The sequence below is a fragment of the Scyliorhinus canicula genome, chromosome 6 (genome assembly GCF_902713615.1).
Source record: "Scyliorhinus canicula chromosome 6, sScyCan1.1, whole genome shotgun sequence".
NCBI classification, from domain to species: Eukaryota; Metazoa; Chordata; class Chondrichthyes; order Carcharhiniformes; family Scyliorhinidae; genus Scyliorhinus; species Scyliorhinus canicula.
Genome location: NC_052151.1, coordinates 158,980,678 through 159,001,306, shown reverse-complemented (window position 1 = coordinate 159,001,306; position 20,629 = coordinate 158,980,678). Strand labels below are relative to the sequence as shown.

At 43.6% G+C, this 20,629-nt stretch overlaps 1 protein-coding gene across 3 annotated transcripts in view; it reads right to left on the bottom strand.

The window, feature by feature from the left end:
• Positions 1 to 20,629, bottom strand: part of LOC119967608 (peroxidasin homolog) — a 285,117-nt gene that overhangs the window by 138,073 nt on the left and 126,415 nt on the right. For all 3 annotated transcript variants that reach the window (XM_038800359.1, XM_038800361.1, XM_038800360.1), the window contains exon 3: positions 12,235 to 12,306. In XM_038800359.1, the coding sequence (XP_038656287.1) occupies positions 12,235 to 12,306 (72 nt within the window). The remainder of the gene's footprint in view (positions 1 to 12,234; positions 12,307 to 20,629) is intronic.

Sequence of the window (20,629 nt, the reverse complement as noted above, 5' to 3'; positions counted from 1 at the left end):
TTGAATTAAGTGCTTTTCATTTTCTGTTTGACTGGCTGTGAGAATTCTTCTATGTGATTGACACCTTGATGGGATCACTGTAGCTTCGCGCTGAGAATCTCCATTAAAGAACACTGCAATCAGCTGTATGCAAGTTAGATAAAGATTGCTACATCTCTCAGCAAGGTTTTCTTCAAGCTCAGTGACAACCAACTTGCTTCACCAGCGACCGCACATTCTGGGCTATCATACATAACGGAAGCAAACGGGAAGTAGTTTAGTGCACTGGGGTCCAAAGCAATCAGTGAATATTAAGTTGATATTAAATGCAGCTTATTGCGTTATGAATTGATGTATGCCAATAATATATCCCGTTTGCTGTCAATATATCAGAAAACCAAAACTTCCAACTCATACAGCACAAAATTGAAGACTTATTTCTTAATACTTCTCATTTTTGATACTGCATTGCCCTTTGACTTGGTCCACATGATATGCATTCACCAGTTAAATTGATGCCAGCTTTGTCCTTTCACCTTTTATCCTTTAATCCTGCCTACTTACAATTCTGGTAATTCTAGCATGAGCACGAACAAAAAAAGACTCAAAAAAACTGACCTCGCAAAATTCATCAGGTTCTTTTTTGGAAATACAGTGAAGTTCCTTATGCAAAGAATAAAGTATGAAATCTGAGCAACCATAATTCTCACATTCAAAACTTGTGTAAAGGAAATAAACTGACAACACATTCACAAATTAACACAGTCCCAATGTGTTTGCCCTCGTTTTCCTCCAAGTTCAGCAGTTTTACAACTTAATTAGAAACTGTTCACAAAGCTAATATTTTGTCCGCAGCACATTATCTACTGCACAATGACATCAGCACCTCTGATATTCTCACTTTGGAGACCAAACTGGTGTATGTCTTGTGTCTTTTTTATTTATAAAGAAATTGGTACAAATCACTTCCCAAAGCTCCAGTGTATGTGACACTGAGTCATACCATCAAGCTGCTTCATTTATTGCCTGAGCTGAGTTGCTTGATCTTAGCCAGAGCAGCTGATGGAGCAATGGAAAAGCTGAAGATGAAGAGTGGGAGGATGGGAATCACTGGGGAGAAATAATGAAAAATAAATAGGCCAGAATTACCACTACTAGTTCCCGTACCAGCCTCCCCGGACAGGCGCCGGAATGTGGCGACTAGGGGCTTTTCACAGTAACTTCATTGAAGCCTACTCGTGACAATAACGTCAGACCAGACCACAGATGTCTTCACTCATGGAAATCATGCACATGGATATTGGCTTAAACTGAAATGCCCTGCACTCACAATCTTGACTTGATGCACAGGAGGGTTATTTGCGCCCTGGAGACATAACTCAGCTTGAGTCACCACCTTTAACACAGACAGGAAGCAAGTTGGCAATGTCATCTCTCTGTGTTACCGATATCCTTGCCAGAGTTTTGTATAACACCAACTGTGGAACGAGGGAAAAAGAACACGTTGTTCTTCGGAATGGGAAGTCATTTTAATCTTGGAAAATTCCCCTCTACCAATGCTGGTGGAATTTTAAAGTTTTTAAAATTCAGAGGTGCTGACAAAATGATTGCAGCAATGAAAAAACTCATATACGAGGGTTAGCACGATTAAAATATTAATACAAACTTACAAATTAGGAGTCGGCTATTCAGTTCCTTCAGCTTGCTCTACCATTCAATAAGATCATGGCTAATCGGATTGCGGCCCCAATTTGAATACAGTACAACGGACGTGCCCAAGTTTTCTCCGAGTTCACATCAGGCAGCTCAGGATTTTGGGTGCAGCAGAGCATAAGAAAGTTGAAAACCACGGGGTGTTGAGGACACGAAGCTCGATTTTAGAAATATTGGCAGAAGGGGGAGGAAGTAGGCAAAGTCTACAAAGAAGTGTGGGCAAAGTCTTGGAAAGCTTTATAAGAGATAGGATGTATAATCATCGAGAAAGGAATAATTTGATTAGGGATAGTCAACACGGTTTTGTGAAGGGTAGGCCGTGCGTTCTTTGAGAAGGTGACCAAACAGGTGGACGAGGGTAAAGCAGTTGATGTGGTGTATATGGATTTCAGTAAAGCGTTTGATAAGGTTCCCCACAGTAGGCTATTGCAGAAAATACTGAGGCATGGGATTCAGGGTGATTTAGCAGTTTGGATCAGAAGACAGAGGGTGGTGGTTGATGGGAAATGGGCAGCCTGGAGTTGTTACTAGTGGTGTACCACAAGGATCTGTTTTGGGGCCACTGCTGTTTTTCATTTTTATAAATGACCTGGAGGAGGACATAGAAGGATGGGTGAGTAAATTTACAGATGACACTAAAGTCGGTGGAGTTGTGGACAGTGCAGAAGGATGTTACAAGTTACAGAGGGACATAGATAAGCTGCAGAGCTGAGCTGACAGGTGGAAAATGGAGTTTAATGCAGAAAAGTGTGAGGTGATTCATTTTGGAAGGAATAACAGTAAGACAGAGTACTGGGCTAATGGTAAGATTCTTGGCAGTGTGGATGAGCAGAGAGATCTCGGTGTCCATGTAGATAGATCCCTGAAAGTTGCCACCCAGGTTGATTGGGTTGTTAAGAAGGCGTACGGTGTGTTAGCTTTTATTGGTAGAGGGATTGAGTTTCGGAGCCATGAGGTCATGTTGCAGCTGTACAAAACACTGGTGCAGCCGCATTTGGAGTATTGCATGCAGTTCTCGTCGCCGCATTATAGGAAGGATGTGGAAGCATTGGAAAGGGTGCAGAGGAGATTTACCAGGATGTTGCCTGGTATGGAGGGAAGATCTTATGAGGAAAGGTTGAAGGACTTGAGGCTGTTTTCATTAGAGAGAAGGTCAAGAGGTGACTTAATTGAGGCATACAAAATGATCAGAGGATTACATAGGGTGAGAGCCTTTTTCCTTGGATGGTGATGACTAGCACAAGGGGACATAGATTTAAATTGAGGGGAGACAGATATAGGACAGCTGTCAGAGGTAGGTTCTTTACTCAGAGTAGTAAGGGCATGGAATGCCCTGCCTGCAACAGTAGTGGACTCGCCAACATTAAGGGCATTTAAATGGTCATTGGATAAACATATGGATGATAAGGGATGGGTTGTAGATGGGTTTTAGAGTAGTTTCACAGGTCGGCGCAACATCGAGGGCCGAAGGGCCTGTACTGCGCTGTAATGCTCTATGTTCTATGTTCACATTTCTTCCCACCCCCTGTGGATCCCTTGTCAATCAAGAATCAACCCAACTCGGCCTTCAAAATATTCAATGATCCAGCCTCCATTGCTCTGTGGGGAAGAGAATTTCAAAGATTCAACATTCAGAAAGTTTCTTCTCATCTCCATATATTTTAACTGTGTCCCCGAATTCTAAGTTGAGCATCCTCTCAGCATCCATCCTGTTATGTGCCCTCAGGATCTTATTTGTTTCAACAAGGCTGCCTCTCATTCTTTCAAACTGCAATGGAAGCAGGCCCAACCTGCCCGATTGTTTCCTCATAAGATAACACCCCCATTCCTGGAATCAGTAGATTGGCACAGTGGCTCAGTGGTTAGCACTGCTGCCGTACGGCCCCGAGGGCCCAGGTTCGATCCCGGCCCTGGGTCACTGTGCATGTGGAGTTTGCACATTTTCCCCATGTCTGCATGGGTCTCACCCCCACAAACCCAAAGATGTGCAGGGTAGGTGGATTGGCAACGCTAAATTGCCCGTAATTGGGGGGAAAAGAATTGGGGACTTAAAATCGAAAACAAATCCTGGAATCAGTTGAGTGAATGTTTTTTGAACTGCTTCTAATGCAATGATATCCTTTATTAAATTAAGTCAAAACTACATAGATAGAATTTACAGTGTAGAAAGAGGCCATCCGGCCCATCGGGTCTGCACCAGCTCTTGGAAAGAGCACCCTACCCAAGCCCACACCGCCCCTCTATCCGCATAACCCAGAAAGCCCACCCAACACTTAAGGCCAATTTTGGACACCAAGGGCAATTTAGCATGGCCAATGTGCCTAACCTGCACATCTTTGGACTGTGGGAGTAAACCGGAGCTCCCGGAGGAAACACATGCACACATGGGGAGAACATGCAGACTCCACACAGACAGTGACCTAAGCTGTGATGCAATTGTGCTAACCACTATGCTACCGTGCTGCCACATGCAGTGCTCCAGATGATGTCTCACGAATACACCCTACAACTGTAGAAAAACTTGCCTATTTTTATGAAAGAGAAAATGCTGGAAAATCTAAGCAGGTCTGGCAGCATCTGTAGGGAGAGAAAGGATCTAAAGTTTCGAGTCCGATGACTCTTTGTCAATGCTAACAGACAAAGTAGGAAATATTTATACTGTGGAGTGAGAATGAAAGATGAGTCATAGCCACAGAAACCCAGGGAAACCGGGTGCTAATGGCCACAGAAACCAAGGGGAAAGAGTGCTAATGGCAGTCCCCAGAGAGGACAAAAGATGTGAAAGGCCAAACAGCAGAGAAACTATCAGAGGGTGAACTGTAGATGTGGGGGGAGGGGAAGGGGGAAGCAAAGAGGAGAAAGGTGGATAAGATTGGGGGGGGGGGGGGGGAATTAAATACATATATAAAGAAAGAAATGGTAAAAGACATTTGAAATGAAATGGGATGGAAACAACTGGTTCGAGGTGGGGTAGAGCTGATCAAGTTGTTGAATCCGATGTTCAGGCCGGAAGGCTGTAGCGTGCCTAACTGGAAGATGAGCTGTTGTTCCTCCAGTTTGCGTTGAGCTTCACTGGAACATTGCAGCAGGCCAAGAACAGACATGTGGGCATGGGAACAGGGTATTTTGTTAAAATGGCAAGCAACAGGAAGGTCAGCACAGACTGAAGATGCTCAGCAAAGCGATCACCCAGTCTGCGTTTGGTCTCTCCGATATAGAGGAGACCATATTGGGAGCAGCGAATGCAGTAAACAAATTGGAAGAGATGCAAGTGAAACGCTGCTTAACCTGGAATGAGTGTTTTGGGCCTGGGATGTTAAGCACGGAAGAGGTAAAGGGGCAGGTGTTACACTTTCTGTGATGGCATGGGAAGGTGCCGTGGGTGATGAGAGAGGTACTGGCTATGATGGAGGAGTGGACAAGATGAGATGCTGTTCCTGGGCATATTCCAGATTCCTGCATCCGCAGTCATTTGCTTTGATCTAGTGCCTACATTCATATTCCATTCCCTTGCAAGTAACAACAGCATTCCATTTCCCTCCTAATCACTTATTGTACTTGCCTATTGACTTTTTGCGATTCATTTGACACGAAGATCTCTCTCTACCAAAGTTCTGCAATCTTGCCATTTAAATAATGTCTTCATTTTCAATTCTTCCTGCCAAAGTAGTGATTGTTGTAAGTCCCTCCCTCCCTTTTACCTCTTGATACACACTTATTTCTGGGTGTTACTCGTGTCCTCTAGTGAAGACAGATGCAAAATATCAGTTTAATTCACTGCCATTTCCTTATTTTTCATTATTAATTCCCCAGACTCGCCCTGTAGAGGCCAATGTTCATTTTACTGACACTTTTCCTTTTTAAATACCTGTAGAAACTCTTGCTAATGGTTTTGATATTTCTACCCAGTTTTGTGTTGTACTCTAATTCCTCTCTCCTTAATGCTTTATTTTAAGCCATTCTTTGCTTTCTAAAAATATTCTGTCCAATTTTCTAACCTGGCACAGTAGCACAGTGGACAGTACTGTTGCTTCACAGCGCCAGGGTCCGAGGTTTGATTCCAGGCTTGGGTCACTGTCTGTGTGAGTCTGCACGTTCTCCCTGTGTCTGCGTGGATTCCTTCCGGTTGCTCCGGTTTCCTCCCACAAGTCCCGAAAGACATGCTGTTAGGTTATTTGGACATTCTGAATTCTCCCTCAGTGTACCCACACAGGCGCCGAAATGTAGCGACTAGGGGATTTTTACAGTAACTTTGTTGCAGTGTAATATAAGCCTACTTGTGACAATAAAGATTATTTTGTAACCCGCCATAAATCTTTGTGCAATTGTATGCTTTTTCTTTCAATTTGATGGCATCTTTAACTTCCTTAGTTAGCTACAGATTATATGTCCTTCCCCTAGAGTCGTTCTTTTTCACTGGAATGCATCTTTCACAGAATAATAGTGCAGAAGAGGCCCTTCAGCCCACCGAGTCTGCACTAACACCTGAAAAACACCTGTCCTGCCTACCTAATCCCATTTGCCAGCACTTGGTCCATAGCCTCGAATGTTAAGACATGGCAAGTACTTATCCAGGTACTTTTAAAATTATGTGAGGCATCCCGCCTCTACCAGTGTCCCAGGCAGTGTATTCCAGACCGTCACCACCCTCTGAATAAAAAAGTTCCTCCTCAAATCCCTACTAAACCTCCTGCCCTTCACCTTGAACTTGTGTCCCCTTATAACTGACCCTTCAACTAAGCGGAACATCTGCTCCCTAGCCACCCTGTCTATGCCTCTCATAATTTTATACACCTCGATCAGGTCGCCCCTCAATCTTCTTTGCTCCAGTGAAGAAAACCCAAGCCTATCCAACCTCTCTGCTTAACTTGGCAACATCCTGGTAAAGCGCATCAAAATAGATAAATCTCCGGGACCCGATGAAATGAATCCCAGGATGTTGTGGGAGGCTAGGGAGGAAATTGCCGGCCCCCTAGCTGAGATATTTAAATTGCCGACAGCCACAGGAGAGGTGAGTGAAGATTGGAGGGTAGCAAATGTTGTGCCCTTGTTTAAGGAGGTCTATAGGGATAAGCCTGGGAACTACAGACCGATTAGCCTAACTTCTGTCGTGGGTAAATTGTTAGAAGGTATTCCGAGGGACAGGATCTATGGGGGGGGAGGGGGAGAAGTCTTGTCTCATGAATTTAATCAAGTTCTTTGAAGGGGTAACCAAGAAGGTACATGAGGGAAGTGCAGTCGACGTTGTCGACATGGATTTAGCAAGGCCTTTGACAAGGTACCCCATGGTAGGTTGTTGCAAAGGTTAAATCTCACGGAATCCAGGATGAGGTAGCCAATTGGATACAAAATTGGCTTGGTGACCGAAGCCAAAGGGTGGTTCTGGAGGGTTGTTTTTCAAACTGGAGGCCTGTGATCAGCAGTGTGCCCCAGGGATCAGTGCTGTGTCCACTGTTATTTGTTATATATATATTTGGATGAGAATATAGGAGTAAGTTAGTAAGTTTGCAGATGACACCAAGATTGGTGGCACAGTGGATGGTGGCACAGTGGATAGTGAAGAAGGTTTTATAAAAGATTGCAACAGGATCTTGGCCAATTGGGCCAGTGAGCCAATGAACGGCAGATGGAGTTTAATTTGGATAAATGTGAGGTGAAGCATTTTGGTTGATCAAATCATGGCAGGATCTACTCAGTTAATGGTAGGTAGTTAGGGAGAGTTACAAAACCAAGAGATCTGGGGGTACAGGTTCATAGCTCCTTGAAGGTGGAGTTGCAGGTGGACAGGATGGTGAAGAAGGCATTCTGCATGCTAGGTTTTATTGTTCAGAATATTGAATACTAGAGTTGGGACGTCTTGGTGAAATTGTACAAGACATTGGTAAGACCACACATGGAATACTGTGTTCAGTTCTAGTCACCCTATTATAGGAAAGATACTGTTAAACTAGAAAGAATGCAGAAGAGATTTACGAGGATGCTGCCAGGACTGAGTTCCAAGTTATAAGGAGAGGCTGGATAGGCTGGGGCTTTTTTCCCTGGAGCGTAGGAAGAGTAGAGGTAATCTTATAGAGGTCTATAAAATAATGAGGAGCATAGATAAGGTAGATAGTCAACATCTTTTCCCAAAGGTAGAGGAGTCTAAAACTAGAGTTCAGAGGTGAGAGATACAAAAGAAACCAGAGGGGATTTTTTTTCCCACTCAGAGGGTGAGCATCTGGAACAAGCTGGTAAAGGCAGTGGTAGAATATTTTCCTTTAAAAAACAGTTAGGCAGTTACATTGGCTGGGCAGGTATAGAGGGATACGAGCCAAATGCAGGTAAGTGGGACTAGCTTAGTGATACAAACTGGCCGGCATGGACAAGCTGGGCCGAAGGGCCTGTTTCTATGCTCTAAACATCTATGACTCAAAATCATTCTGCACCCCTTCCAGTGCAATTACATCCTTCCTATAATGTGGTGACCAGAATTGCGCACAGTACTCCAGCTGTGGCCTCACCAAAGTTCTATACAACTCCAACATGACCTCTCTACTTTTGTAATCTATGCCTAAATTTATAAAGTGTCCCATATTCCTTTTTCATAAACCTGACCTTCTGCTTTCAGAGATCTATGGACAAATACGCTAAGTTCCCTTTAGTTCTCGGAACTTCCCAGTGTCAGGTCATTCATTGAATACTTCCTTGTCACATACTCCTTCCAAAGTAGTTGAATTCCACTGCCACCTTTCAGCCCATTTGACCATCTTCCTGTAACGCGAGACACTCAACCTCACTGTTAACCACCCAGCCAATCTTTGTGGCATCTGTAAACTTATTGATCCTACCCCCCCACATTGCCATCTATGTTGTTTTTATAAATGACAAACATTAGGGAACCCAGCACAGATCCCTGTGGTATGCCACTCGACACTGGCCAAACACTAAAGCAGCTGTTGGTCATCACCCTGTCTCCTACAGATAAGCCAATTTTGAATCCACCTTATCAAGTTACTCTTTATCCCGTGTGCATTTGCCCTCTTTATACGTCTCCCATGTGAGAACTTGTCAAATGCTTTTGCTGAAATCCATGTGAACTACATCAACTGCACTACCCTCATCTGCACACTTCATCACATGCTCAAAAAATTCATTCAAGTTTGTTAGACATGACCTCTCTCTGACAAAGCCATGCTCACTATTCCTGATCAAACCTTGCTTTTCCAAATGGAGATAGATTCTCTCCTTCATAGTCTTTGCTGCGTGTTACAAAATATCTCCTTAAATGATTGCCACTGCATCTTTACTGACTTTACCGTAACCCAATTTTACAGTTCAGTTTAGCCAGCTCTGTCTTCGTAACCTCATAACTGTCCTTATTTAAATTCAAAACACTTAAGTCTTAGACCTACTTTACTCTCCCTCAAATGGAATACAAAATTCAAACATGTTATTATCACTGCTATCTACTGTGAGGTCATTAAGGTAATTAGGTATGAGGTCTCATTTCACATTACCAGATCTAGGATATCCTGCTCTCTGGCTGACTCCCGCACATGCTGCTCTAAGAAACTGTCCCAAAAACACCGATGAACTCATCTCCCAGGTTGAACTTATAAAATCCCAACAGCCATTCGGCCCATTGCATATGCACCAACACTCTGAAAGAAGACCCTACCTAGGCCCATTCCCCCACCCTATCTCCCTAACTTAACCTAACCTTTTTGCCACAAGTGGACAATTTAGCACGGCCAATTAACCGGCACGTCTTTGGACTGTCGGAGAAAACCGGAGTGCCAAGTACAAACCCACACAGACACGGGGAAAGTGAAAATTCCACACAACGGTCATGCAAGGGTGGAATTGAACCTGGCACTGTGAGGCAGCAGTGTGAAACCTCTGTTCTACGGTGTCACCCTAATCTGATTTATAGACTAAAATCACACATGATTATCACCGTACCTTTCTCATAAGCCTTCGCTGTTTCTTCCTGTATATCCAACAGCCTGATTACCATTATGAGACGCAAAACTACCCCACTTATGACTGCCTACCATTACTATTTCTTATCTCTACCCAAACTGATTCTGCATCTTGATTTTTAGAACGGAGATCATCTCTCTATTGTACCAATGTCATCCTCAATTAACAGAGCTACCCCACCACCCTTTCCTAGCTTTCTGTCCATCTGAAATGTATTCAAGTCCAAGCCTTTGCCATCTTGCAACAATGTCTGCAATGGATCATGCATATTTATTTCTATTAGAGATGTCAAGTCAACTGGTTTATTGTAAATGATGTGTGCATTCAGATACAATGCCTTTCATTCTGTCTCTTTTACCATTTTTGCAATCTCTGCTCTTAGCTGCTGAAGTTTTGTATGTTCTGTCCTTTCCTGTCACACTCTCGATGACCACTTCTCTTATGCCTTATGTTTTCACTTTAATTGATCACATCTTCCCACAATTGATCCTTCTCCCCCTCTATTTAGTTTAAAGCCTTCTCTACCACCCTAGATGCACAACTTGCCAGAACACAGGTCCCAGCTTCGTTCAGGCGAACACTCTCCCAATGGTACGGCTCCCACTTTCCCCGTACAAATTGAAACTCATTTGTCCCACACCAATCTTTGATGCAAGCATTTGACTCTCTAATCTTATTTACCCGATGCCAATTTGCTCGTGGCTCAGATAATGTCCAAAGATTATTACCTGTGAGGTTCTGCTTTTTAATTTAGCCCCAATCTGCTTATATTTCCTATGCAGAGCCTCTTCCCTAGTCCTACCTATGTCATAAGTACATACATGGACCATAACCACCAGATCTTCCCCCTATCACTGTAATTTTGTCTCCAGCACAGAGAAGATGTTCCGAGCCCTGGCACCAGGCAGGCAATACAACCTTTTGAACTCTTCCTCTCAGCTGCAAAGAACTGTGTCTATCTGACTACATTGACCCTCTATTGTTACATTCCTATTTACTTTCACCACTTGAATAGCTTCCTATAACACGGTGCCATTGTCAATTTGCTCACCCACCCTGCGGCCATAACATTCATCCACAGATCTCTCAAGCACCTCGAACCTTCTGGACAAATGTAACGGCTCAGGCTCCTCCAATTCTACCTTCTGAGTGCCCAAACCTGCTGCACACACAAGTCACACCTTCCTGTTCCTGACCACTAACCTAATCAGAATACCTTATCCTCCAAGTGGTATGACTGTCTCTTGGTACAGTATGTTTAGGTAAGCTTCCCCCTCCCTATGTGTCGCAGTGTCTGCAGCTCAACCTCCACCTCAGTGACTCTTGAGCTGAAGCGCCTCAAGCTGCAGATGCTTACTACAAGCATGTTTGCCCTGCATCACACAAGCACCCAGGAGATGCCACATTCTGCAGATCCAACACAGCACCTGCCCTGCTAATTTTATTTTTCTTTATTCATTACGAAAAAACACTGCAGCTCCCAATAAAGTTTACCACTGCTAGTGAATCTTACTATAACTAATAAAGCCTTGCAATTCTTAATGTTGGATTACTATATACCAAAATCCTACAAACATGAATTTAAAATTGTACATCCTTCACTCGTGCTCACCCCAGATGACTTCTACACTTCTTCTGCATTTTCATTTTAGATTTTACTTGTGTTTTTTTTTTAAGTAAAATTATTTTCCACGACCATGTTTTTACCATTTTAAATTTAACGGTATTTACTTTCTCCTTGAGCTTTTTCACTCCCACCTTTCATTTTGGAGGTTAAAGCAACCTTCGAAAGAACATCTAATTGGCATGAAATATATCAAGAGGCCCTCTTTGTTGCTTATTTGAAAGCTCAGAAGTAAGGATTAATAATGGTGTTCCATGGCATAATGTGTCCACATTTTTTTCTATATTTTTCATCAGATTAAAAAAAGCTTGCCATCCAGACAGTGTTTTCATTGGCAATCCCCAGAATAGTGCACCCACGCGTGAGCTGATTAGCAGCAAACTGTGGAGCATTTTTTTAAAAAGCAAATCACCAGCTTTATTTTACCCATTTAAAAAGCTGCTGTAAATTCACAAGCAATTCTTTGCTTCTTTGTTTGCAACAACAGAAAACGTTCAGTAAATTTGACTTCTCACGCTAAAACAGTCTTAGTAGATCGTGCTCAGGAGAATCTGCACACAGAAGAAAAACAGAATGCCAAGAAGCCAACTCAACCCAGACTAGCCTCTCTGCCAGCAACAGCTGCAAATCAAAAGATGCAAAGAGGGGTTGTTTGAATGGTCGTGCTCACCAGTAACAACAAATACAAATAGGTTAAATACACACATTCACTTCTATATAAAGTAAACTTTTCTGTGTATCCTCACACTAGGTAGGCACACATGGGTTCTAAAATACAAGTGTCCCACATTGCATTTCTCAGCAATCACCCTGAATCACTTTAATTCTTTAATTTCAGGCATTAGTGAGATTTGACAAAAGAGAAAGGAAACAAGTACTGAACACATATTTGCTCAAAATCCCACAGCCGTTCAACTGACCATTACAACATTCAAACACTGAAGTGATTTACTCACAGATATTTTAAGTTCTCCAGATCTTCAAATGCACCCCTGGGAATTCTTCTAATTTGGTTGTTGTTTAACAATCTGGAAAAAATAAGAAAAAGACGTTATGAACCAAAAGAATACAAAAAGTAACCGTACTTCTTTCAAACTATATTGCATGCTGATTTGTCTTTTTCCCCAAAACTGCAACATACAGCAGCTACTTTAGAAAAACTTCATTTATCTCATTTGTGTTTGTAACAATGTGGAAGACTGAAAAACTAATTGGTGCGCCCTATAATTTAAAAATCAACACTTGGCTATAGCTTTGCATTTAGTTCGGGGGACGGGGGGGACGGGGGGGGGGGGGGGGGGGGGGGGACGGGGGATCAGGGAGGAGAATAACTTGGTCTCTATTACTGTTAAAAAAAATTATGTCATGGGACATGCACATCACTGGCAAGACCAGGATTTGATGCTCATCCCTAACTCCCCTGGAAAAGCTGGTGGTGAGCTGCATTTTTGATTTCCTGCAGTCCATGTGGTGCATGTGCACCCGTCAAGAAGGGAGTTCCAGAATTTTGGATTATATGTCCAGTCACATAACGATTATGCTACAGTACCCATACTTTGACTCTTTCATACTATATGATTGCCTCAAATAACGGAGTGCTTGAGCTGGTAATGCTGTAAGCTCTGTTGGCAGGACAGCTGGTTCGTGATGCAGAGTGAGACCAACAGCGTGGGTTCAATTCCCATACTGATTGAGATTAGTCATGAAGTTGCTGCCTTCCCAACCTTGCCCCTTGCCTGAGTTGTGGTGACCCTCAAGTTAAATCACCACCAGTCAACTCTGTCTCTCAAAGTGGAGATCATTCTATAGCCCTGTGGCAACTTTCATTTCACCTCATTTCAATGCTTTAATATAAACCTTCTGGAACAGAGATTTCACTCCAAGCTTATGACCAGAATTAAGCTGTCATCAAAGCCATACTATATTCGGTTAACAATATCTGGCATCAAGTCTGCCAATCTGAGTCTGGTTATTTTCAGCATGTATAATTTTTTTTTTAAAATTGTTCTTGGAATGTGAGCACCACTAGCCAGGCCGGCAGTAATTAACCAGCTGGCACTCCCCAACTGCTTATGAGACATTAGTGCTTGATACAACTGAGAGGCTTGATCATCCATTTCAGAGTCAACCACATTGCTGTAAAGGGAGTGCCATACACAGGACCCATGAGGCAATTATGTCAGAATTTACCCTCCATAAGGATATGACCAGATGGTGGTCTGTGGGAGGAAACCAGAGCACCCGGAGGAAGCCCATGCAGACACGGGACAAAAGTGCAAACTCCACACAGACAGTTACCCAAGGTTGGAATTGAACCTGTGACCCTGGCACTGTGAGGCAGCAGTGCTAACCACTGTGCCATTGTGCGAGCCTTGGGTTTTACCATGTCCGGTACCAAGGCAGCAGATGAGTTAATGTAAATGGAGTATCCGATAATCTAAACAACTGTGCAAATAGTCACAATTGAAGACGTACAGACTATGGCGCCACTCTACCCCATTGTTACAATCTCTGTAGAGACCATAACATTTAGAAAGTTAATTCCAATTTCCAGTGGCAAATTAGAAGGGTTGACAAGATTTCAAGCCTGACCACTTTTATTGTAACAAGCTAAACACAATATTAACTAAACACTACTTCAGTAGGCATCTTAAACTCTAAATTACACAAATGTTTCACCGTTTAACTTTTTAAATGATCAAAATTCCCTTCCATGGTTTCCTTTAAGTGGACACTTCATTCTCTAGGCACTACTCCAAAGCTATTCTCAGCTCCTGATGACTTGCTTCCTATTCCCTTTTCAGCTGGCTAATCTAATTTTTGAACTGAATTTCATGGTGAGGTTTACCATGGAGATCTCTCTCTCTAGGTGAACTAGGTGAATCGTGCTGCCTCGTTTAAATCCTCAAGAGGTTTTTAAAAATTATTTCATTGGCGTGAGTTTCCTGGCTAGGCCAGCATCCCTTGCACATCCCCAATTGCCCTCAAGAAGGTGGTGGTTAGTCACCTTCATGAGCAGCTGCAAGCCATGTGGTGTAAGTGCACTTGACAGTGTTATTAGAAAGGGAATTTCAGGACTGAAAGAACGGTGATATAGTTCCATGTGAGAATACTGTGGGGCTTGGAAGTGACATGCAGGCCATGATGTTTCAAGCATCTGCAACACTTGTCTTTTGAAGTGGGAAAACACACGTATTTTGAAGGTGCTGTCAAAGGAGCCTGTCGAAATCACTGAAACACATCTTGTAGATGGTGCACATCGCTGTTACTGTGCGATGGTGGTACAGGGAGTAAATGCTGATAGAATCATAGAATTCACAGTGCTGAAGGAGGCCATTTGGCGCATCGAGTCTGCACTGGCCCTGAGACAGAGCACCTACTTAAGCCCACGCCTCCGTCCTAACCCCATAACCCAGTAACCCCATCTAACCTTTTGGACACTAAGGGGAAATATAACATGGCCAATCCACCTAACCTGCACATTTTTGGACTTATGGCGGTGGATGGGGTGCCAATCAAATGGTCAAATGGGCTGCTTTGTCCTGGGTGGTGTCAAGTTTAAGAGTGCTGTTGGACCTGCAGGAAAGTGGAAAATATTCCAGCACACTCATGACTTGTGTCTTGTAAATTATGAATATGCATTTCTAAACAAACAATTAAGAACTAGCATCAGCTTATGCTGACTGTGGATGTTTTCTTCCAGTCCGGTAAAGTTAAATACCTGGGGCGGGATGCTCCGCCCTGCCACACACGTTTTCTGGTGCAGCGCGCCCCGGCCGGCAGCGGGATCCTCCATCCCAGCAGCCGGCCAATGGGGTTTCCCATTGTGGGCACCCCATGCCGTCAGGTAATCAGCTGGTGTGAGTGCGCTGCCAGTGAAGCGGAGGATCCCGCCGATAGGAAATCCAGTCCCAGGTCTCTTCAAACCGGGCATTGGCATGGTTAAACTGGCTGTCTCTATCTTTCTGCTGTTGCTCTCTCAGATTCTTGTAGACCTATCTCTGAGATTTAGAGACATCTTCACAAAGCCCCGTAAGCCGATATTTCAATGGCTTTCTATGGCCTGCTCACAAGTTCGTAACACATAGGAGCAAAATAAGGCTATTCAGCCCATCGAGTCTGCTCCGCCATTCTATCATGGCTGATATGACCCTCATCTGCTACCTACAATGCTACAGACTAAGAGCTGGATTGCAAAATCAGCCAGAGCATCTCTTCCCCAGAACACATGACCTAGTAACAGGAGTAGGCAATTTAGCCTCCCAATCTTAAACACCTTCAATGTGATCATGGCTGATCCCATCCTGTACTCAACTCCATCATCCTGCCCGTTCTCCATAACCCTTCAATCCATTACCAGTTAAAAATCTAACTCCTTCTTAAATTTACTCACTGTCCCTGCATCCACCGCACTCTCGGGTAGCGAATTCCACAGATGCGCAACCCTTTGGGAGAAGTAGTTTCTCCTCAAATCTAAGAACAAGAACAAAGAAAAGTACAGCACAGGAACAGGCCCGTCGGCCCTCCAAGCCTGCGCCAACCATGCTGCCCGTCTAAACTGAAATCTTCTACACTTCCTGGGTCCGTATCCCTCTATTCCCATCCTATTCATGTATTTGTCAAGATGCCCCTTAAATGTCACTATCATCTCTGCTTCCACCACCTCCTCTGGCAGTGAGTTCCAGGCACCCACTACCCTCTGTATAAAAAAACTTGCCTCGTACATCTCCTCTAAATCTTGCCCCTCACACCTTAAACCTATGCCCCCTAGTAATTGACCCCTCTACCCTGGGGAAAAGCCTCTGACTATCCACTCTGTCTATGCCCTTCATAATTTTGTAGACCTCGATCAGGTCACCCCTCAACCTCCATCGTTCCAGTGAGAACAAGCCGAGTTTATTCAACCGCTCCTCATAGCTAATGCCATCTATACCAGGCAACATCTTAGTAAATCTCTTCTACACCCTCTCTAAAGCCTCCACATCCTTCTGGTAGTGTGGCGCCCAGAATTAAACACTATACTCCAAGTGTGGCCGAAATAAGGTTCTATACAGATGCAACATGACTTGCCAATTCTTATACCCAATGCCCCAGCCAACGAAGGCAAGCATGCCGTATGCCTTCTGGATTACCTTCTCCACCTGTGTTGCCCCCTTCAGTGACCTGTGGACCTGTACACCTAGATCTCTCTGACTTTCAATACTCTTGAGGGTTCTACCATTCACTGTATATTCCTACCTGCATTAGACCTTCCAAAATACATTACCTCACATTTGTCCGGATAAACTCCATCTGCCATCTCTCTGCCCAAGTCTCCAAACGATCTAAATCCTGCTGTATCCTCTGATAGTCCTCACCGCTATCAGCAATTCCACCAACCTTTGTGTCGTCTGCAAGCTTACTGATCAGATAGTTACATTTTCCTCCAAATCATTTATATATACTACGAACAGCAAAGTTCCCAGCACTGATACCTGCGGAACATCACTAGTCACAGCCCTCCAATTAGAAAAGCACCCTTCCATTGCTACTCTCTGCCTTCTGTGACCTAGCCAGTTCTGTATCCACCTTGCCAGCTCACCCCTGATCCTGTGTGACTTCACCTTTTGTACCAGTCTACCATGAGGGACCTTGTCAAAGGCCTTACTGAAGTCCATGTAGACAACATCCACTGCCCTACCTGCATCAATCATCTTTGTGACCTCTTTGAAAAACTCTATCAAGTTAGTGAGACACGACCTCCCCTTCACAAAACCATGCTGCCTCTCACTAATACGTCCATTTGCTGCCAAATGGGAGTAGATCCTGTCTCGAAGAATTCTCTCTAGTAATTTCCCTACCACTGACGTAAGGCTCACCGGCCTGTAGTTCCCTGGATTATTCTTGCTACCCTTCTTGAAAAAAGGAGCAACATTGGCTATTCTCCATCTTCCGGGACATCACCTGAAGACAGTGAGGATCCAAAGATTTCTGTCAAGGCCTCAGCAATTTCCTCTCTTGCCTCCTTCAGTATTCTGGGTAGATCCCATCCGGCCCTGGGGACTTATCTGCCTTAATATTTTTCAAGACGCCCAACACCTCATCTTTTTGGATCTCAATGTGACCCAGGCTATCTACACACCCTTCTCCAGACTCAACATCCACCAATTCCTTCTCTTTGGTGAATACTGATGCAAAGTATTCATTTAGTGCCTCGCCCATTTCCTCTGGCTCCAACACATAGATTCCCTTGCCTATCCTTCAGTGGGCCAACCCTTTCCCTGGCTACCATCTTGTTTTTTGTGTACGTGTAAAAAGCCTTGGGATTTTCCTTAACCCTATTTGCCAATGAATTTTTGTGACCTCTTCTAGCCCTCCTGACTCCTTGCTTAAGTTCCTTCCTACTTTCCTTATATTCCACACAGGTTTCGTCTGTTCCCAGCCTTCTAGTCCTGACAAATGCCTCCTTTTCCTTTTTGACGAGGCCTACAATATCTCTTGTTATCCAAGGTTCCCGAAATTTGCCGTATTTATCCTTTTTCTGCACAGGAACATGCCGGTCCTGAATTCCTTTCAACTGACATTTGAAAGCCTCCCACATGTCAGATGTTGATTTACCCTCAAACATCCGCCCCCAATCTAGGTTCTTCAGTTCCCGCCTAATATTGTTATAATTAGCCTTCCCCCAATTTAGCATATTCACCCTCGGACCACTCTTATCCTTGTCCACCAGAACTTTAAAACTTACTGAATGGTGGTCACTGTTCCCGAAATGCTCTCCTACTGAAACTTCTACCACCTGGCCAGGCTCATTCCCCAATGCTAGGTCCAGTACAGCCCCTTCCCTAGTTGGACTGTCTACATATTGTTTTAAGAAGCCCTGCTGGATGCTCCTTACAAACTCTGCCTCGTCCAGGCCCCTAGCACTAAGTGAGTCCCAGTCAATATTGGGGAAGTTGAAGTCTCCCATCACAACAACCCTTGCTTTTACTCCTTTCCAAAATCTGTCTGCCTATCTGCTCCTCTATCTCCCGCTGGCTGTTGGGAGGCCTGTAGTAAACGCCCAACATTGTGACTGCACCCTTCTTATTCCTGATCTCTACCCATATACCCTCGCTGCCCTCTGAGCTGTCCTCCCGTAGTACAGCTGTGATATTCTCCCTAACCAGTAGCGCAACTCCGCCCCCCCTTTTACATCTCCCTCTATCCCGCCTGAAACATCCAAATCCTTAGGTGCCAATCCTGTCCTTCCCTCAAACAGGTCTCTGTAATGGCAACAACATCATAGTTCCAAGTACTAATCGAAGCTCTACGTTCATCTGCCTTACCCGTAATACTTCTTGCATTAAAATATATGCACTTCAGGCCACCAGACCCGCTGTTTTCAGCAACATCTCCCTGTGTGCTCTTCCTCAGAGCCATACTGGTCCTATTCCCTAGTTCTCCCTCAATGCTTTCACCTTCTAACCTATTGCTCCGGTACCCACTCGGAACCTGTTTTAGATTTGCTGCCATTTATTCTAAGATTATGACCTCTCATTTTAGAATGCCCCACAGGGGAAGCATCAGCTCCACGCCTACTTTATCCATACCTTTTAGCATCTTGTATACCGCTCTTAAGAGGCCATCTCCATGTCAATGAAATCATATAGGCCTTGCATCCAGGTCAAAATGCTGACTAGCTATCTTCTAAAACCCCATTTGGAATCAAATATATAGTGTAAAATATAATTGTACACACAACTTGAGAATCCCAACACCTCCCTGTGGGACTTCGAACAGTCTCCCACAGCCATCGTAGGTGCCCTTGCCATATTTCACAAGTATGAACACCTTGTACCTGCTTCCCAGGAAAACAACTTAAAGCTCCCTTTATTCTTTCACAATCAAACGAACCAGGTTTGTTCTCGGTAGAATTCAGAAACGGTCACATGACCGTTTTATACCTCAATTTTACTCCAAATTAAAGAGACTGGCCCAAAACATAACAATCCGATAAACTTTGTTTTTGTAAAGCTGCGTGGCAATTATCTCAGCAATGAAGCAGAGAACAGCTCTTCATGTTTGAAGCAAAGATTTAATAACATTTTATAATTCAAGAAGTGTGGGACTTTACATATTTTGAACAGTTCATTACAAATTCATGGGTTGTATTGCCCACTGTATCTCATGCTAAAAATTCTTAAAGAAATTAACCAGAGCTCGTTGCACTTTCATTTAACCAATTATCATTTAAAATATTTGCATCAGCAGTAATAGAGCTCACATTCCTGCACTGTTGTACCAAATGTTGTGCGATTGAACACTCCTTTCACATCAGTGTTGTACATGCTACTAAGTAAACACAGCTCTGAGAAAAAAATGCAAACTATTTTTTTTTTTAAATACAAGCCTGATTTACAATTGGACTCTTCTGTTTCTCCTGGTGTGATTCAGACTAACTAGGCCTAATCTATGTTAAACACCACTGTAAACTGGTGCTTCAGAACCAAATATTTTGTACCAGAAAGATAGTGCTGCACAAAATATGCACCAAATTTAGTGCAACTTTATGATGTATTTGGGAAACAAAACAACTGATACCTGCAACAGCTCTTCCAATTTTGAAGTTGTCAAATTTCACTTGGTAATTACAAGTATCACATCTTTCCAATTGCAGTTTTCAAATTATGAAGACCAATTTCTGGACAAACAATCAAGAAACCAGCATCAACTTTCACTGCCTCTCACTTACTTTCTGTAGTTTGAATAGCTACTTAAAGAACAAGAGCAAACAATAAACTGAAAGGTGGCCATATGGGTAGTGATGAGGTTGGAGAACAAAAGGCATCGCAGAGGAACAAAAAGATACTCATCCAATTGGTGAGATAAGTCGCTGAAAGTAAGCACACAAGTATAGCAGGCAGTAAAGAAGGCAAATGGCATGTTGGCCTTCATAGCAAGAGGATTTGAGTATAGGAATTGGGAAGTTTTACTGCAATTGTAAAGGGCATTGGTGAGGCCACACCTGGAGTATTGTGTGCAGTTTTAGTGTCCTTATCTGAGGAAGGATAATAATAATAAAAATTATCTTTATTATTACTTGTGTCACAAGTAGGCTTACATCAACAATGAAGTTACTGTGAAAATACCCTAGTCGCCACAGTTTGGTGCCCGTTCGGGTACACTGTGAAAGAATTCAGAAGTCCAATTCACCTAACAAACACGTCTTTCTGGACTTGTGGGAGGAAACCGGAGCACCCGAAGGAAACCCACGTAGACATGAGGAGAGCGTGCAGACTCCGCACAGAGTGACCCAAGCCGGGAATCGAACCCAGGTCCCTGGCACTGTGAAATAACAGTGTTAACCATTGTGCTACCATGCCACAATGT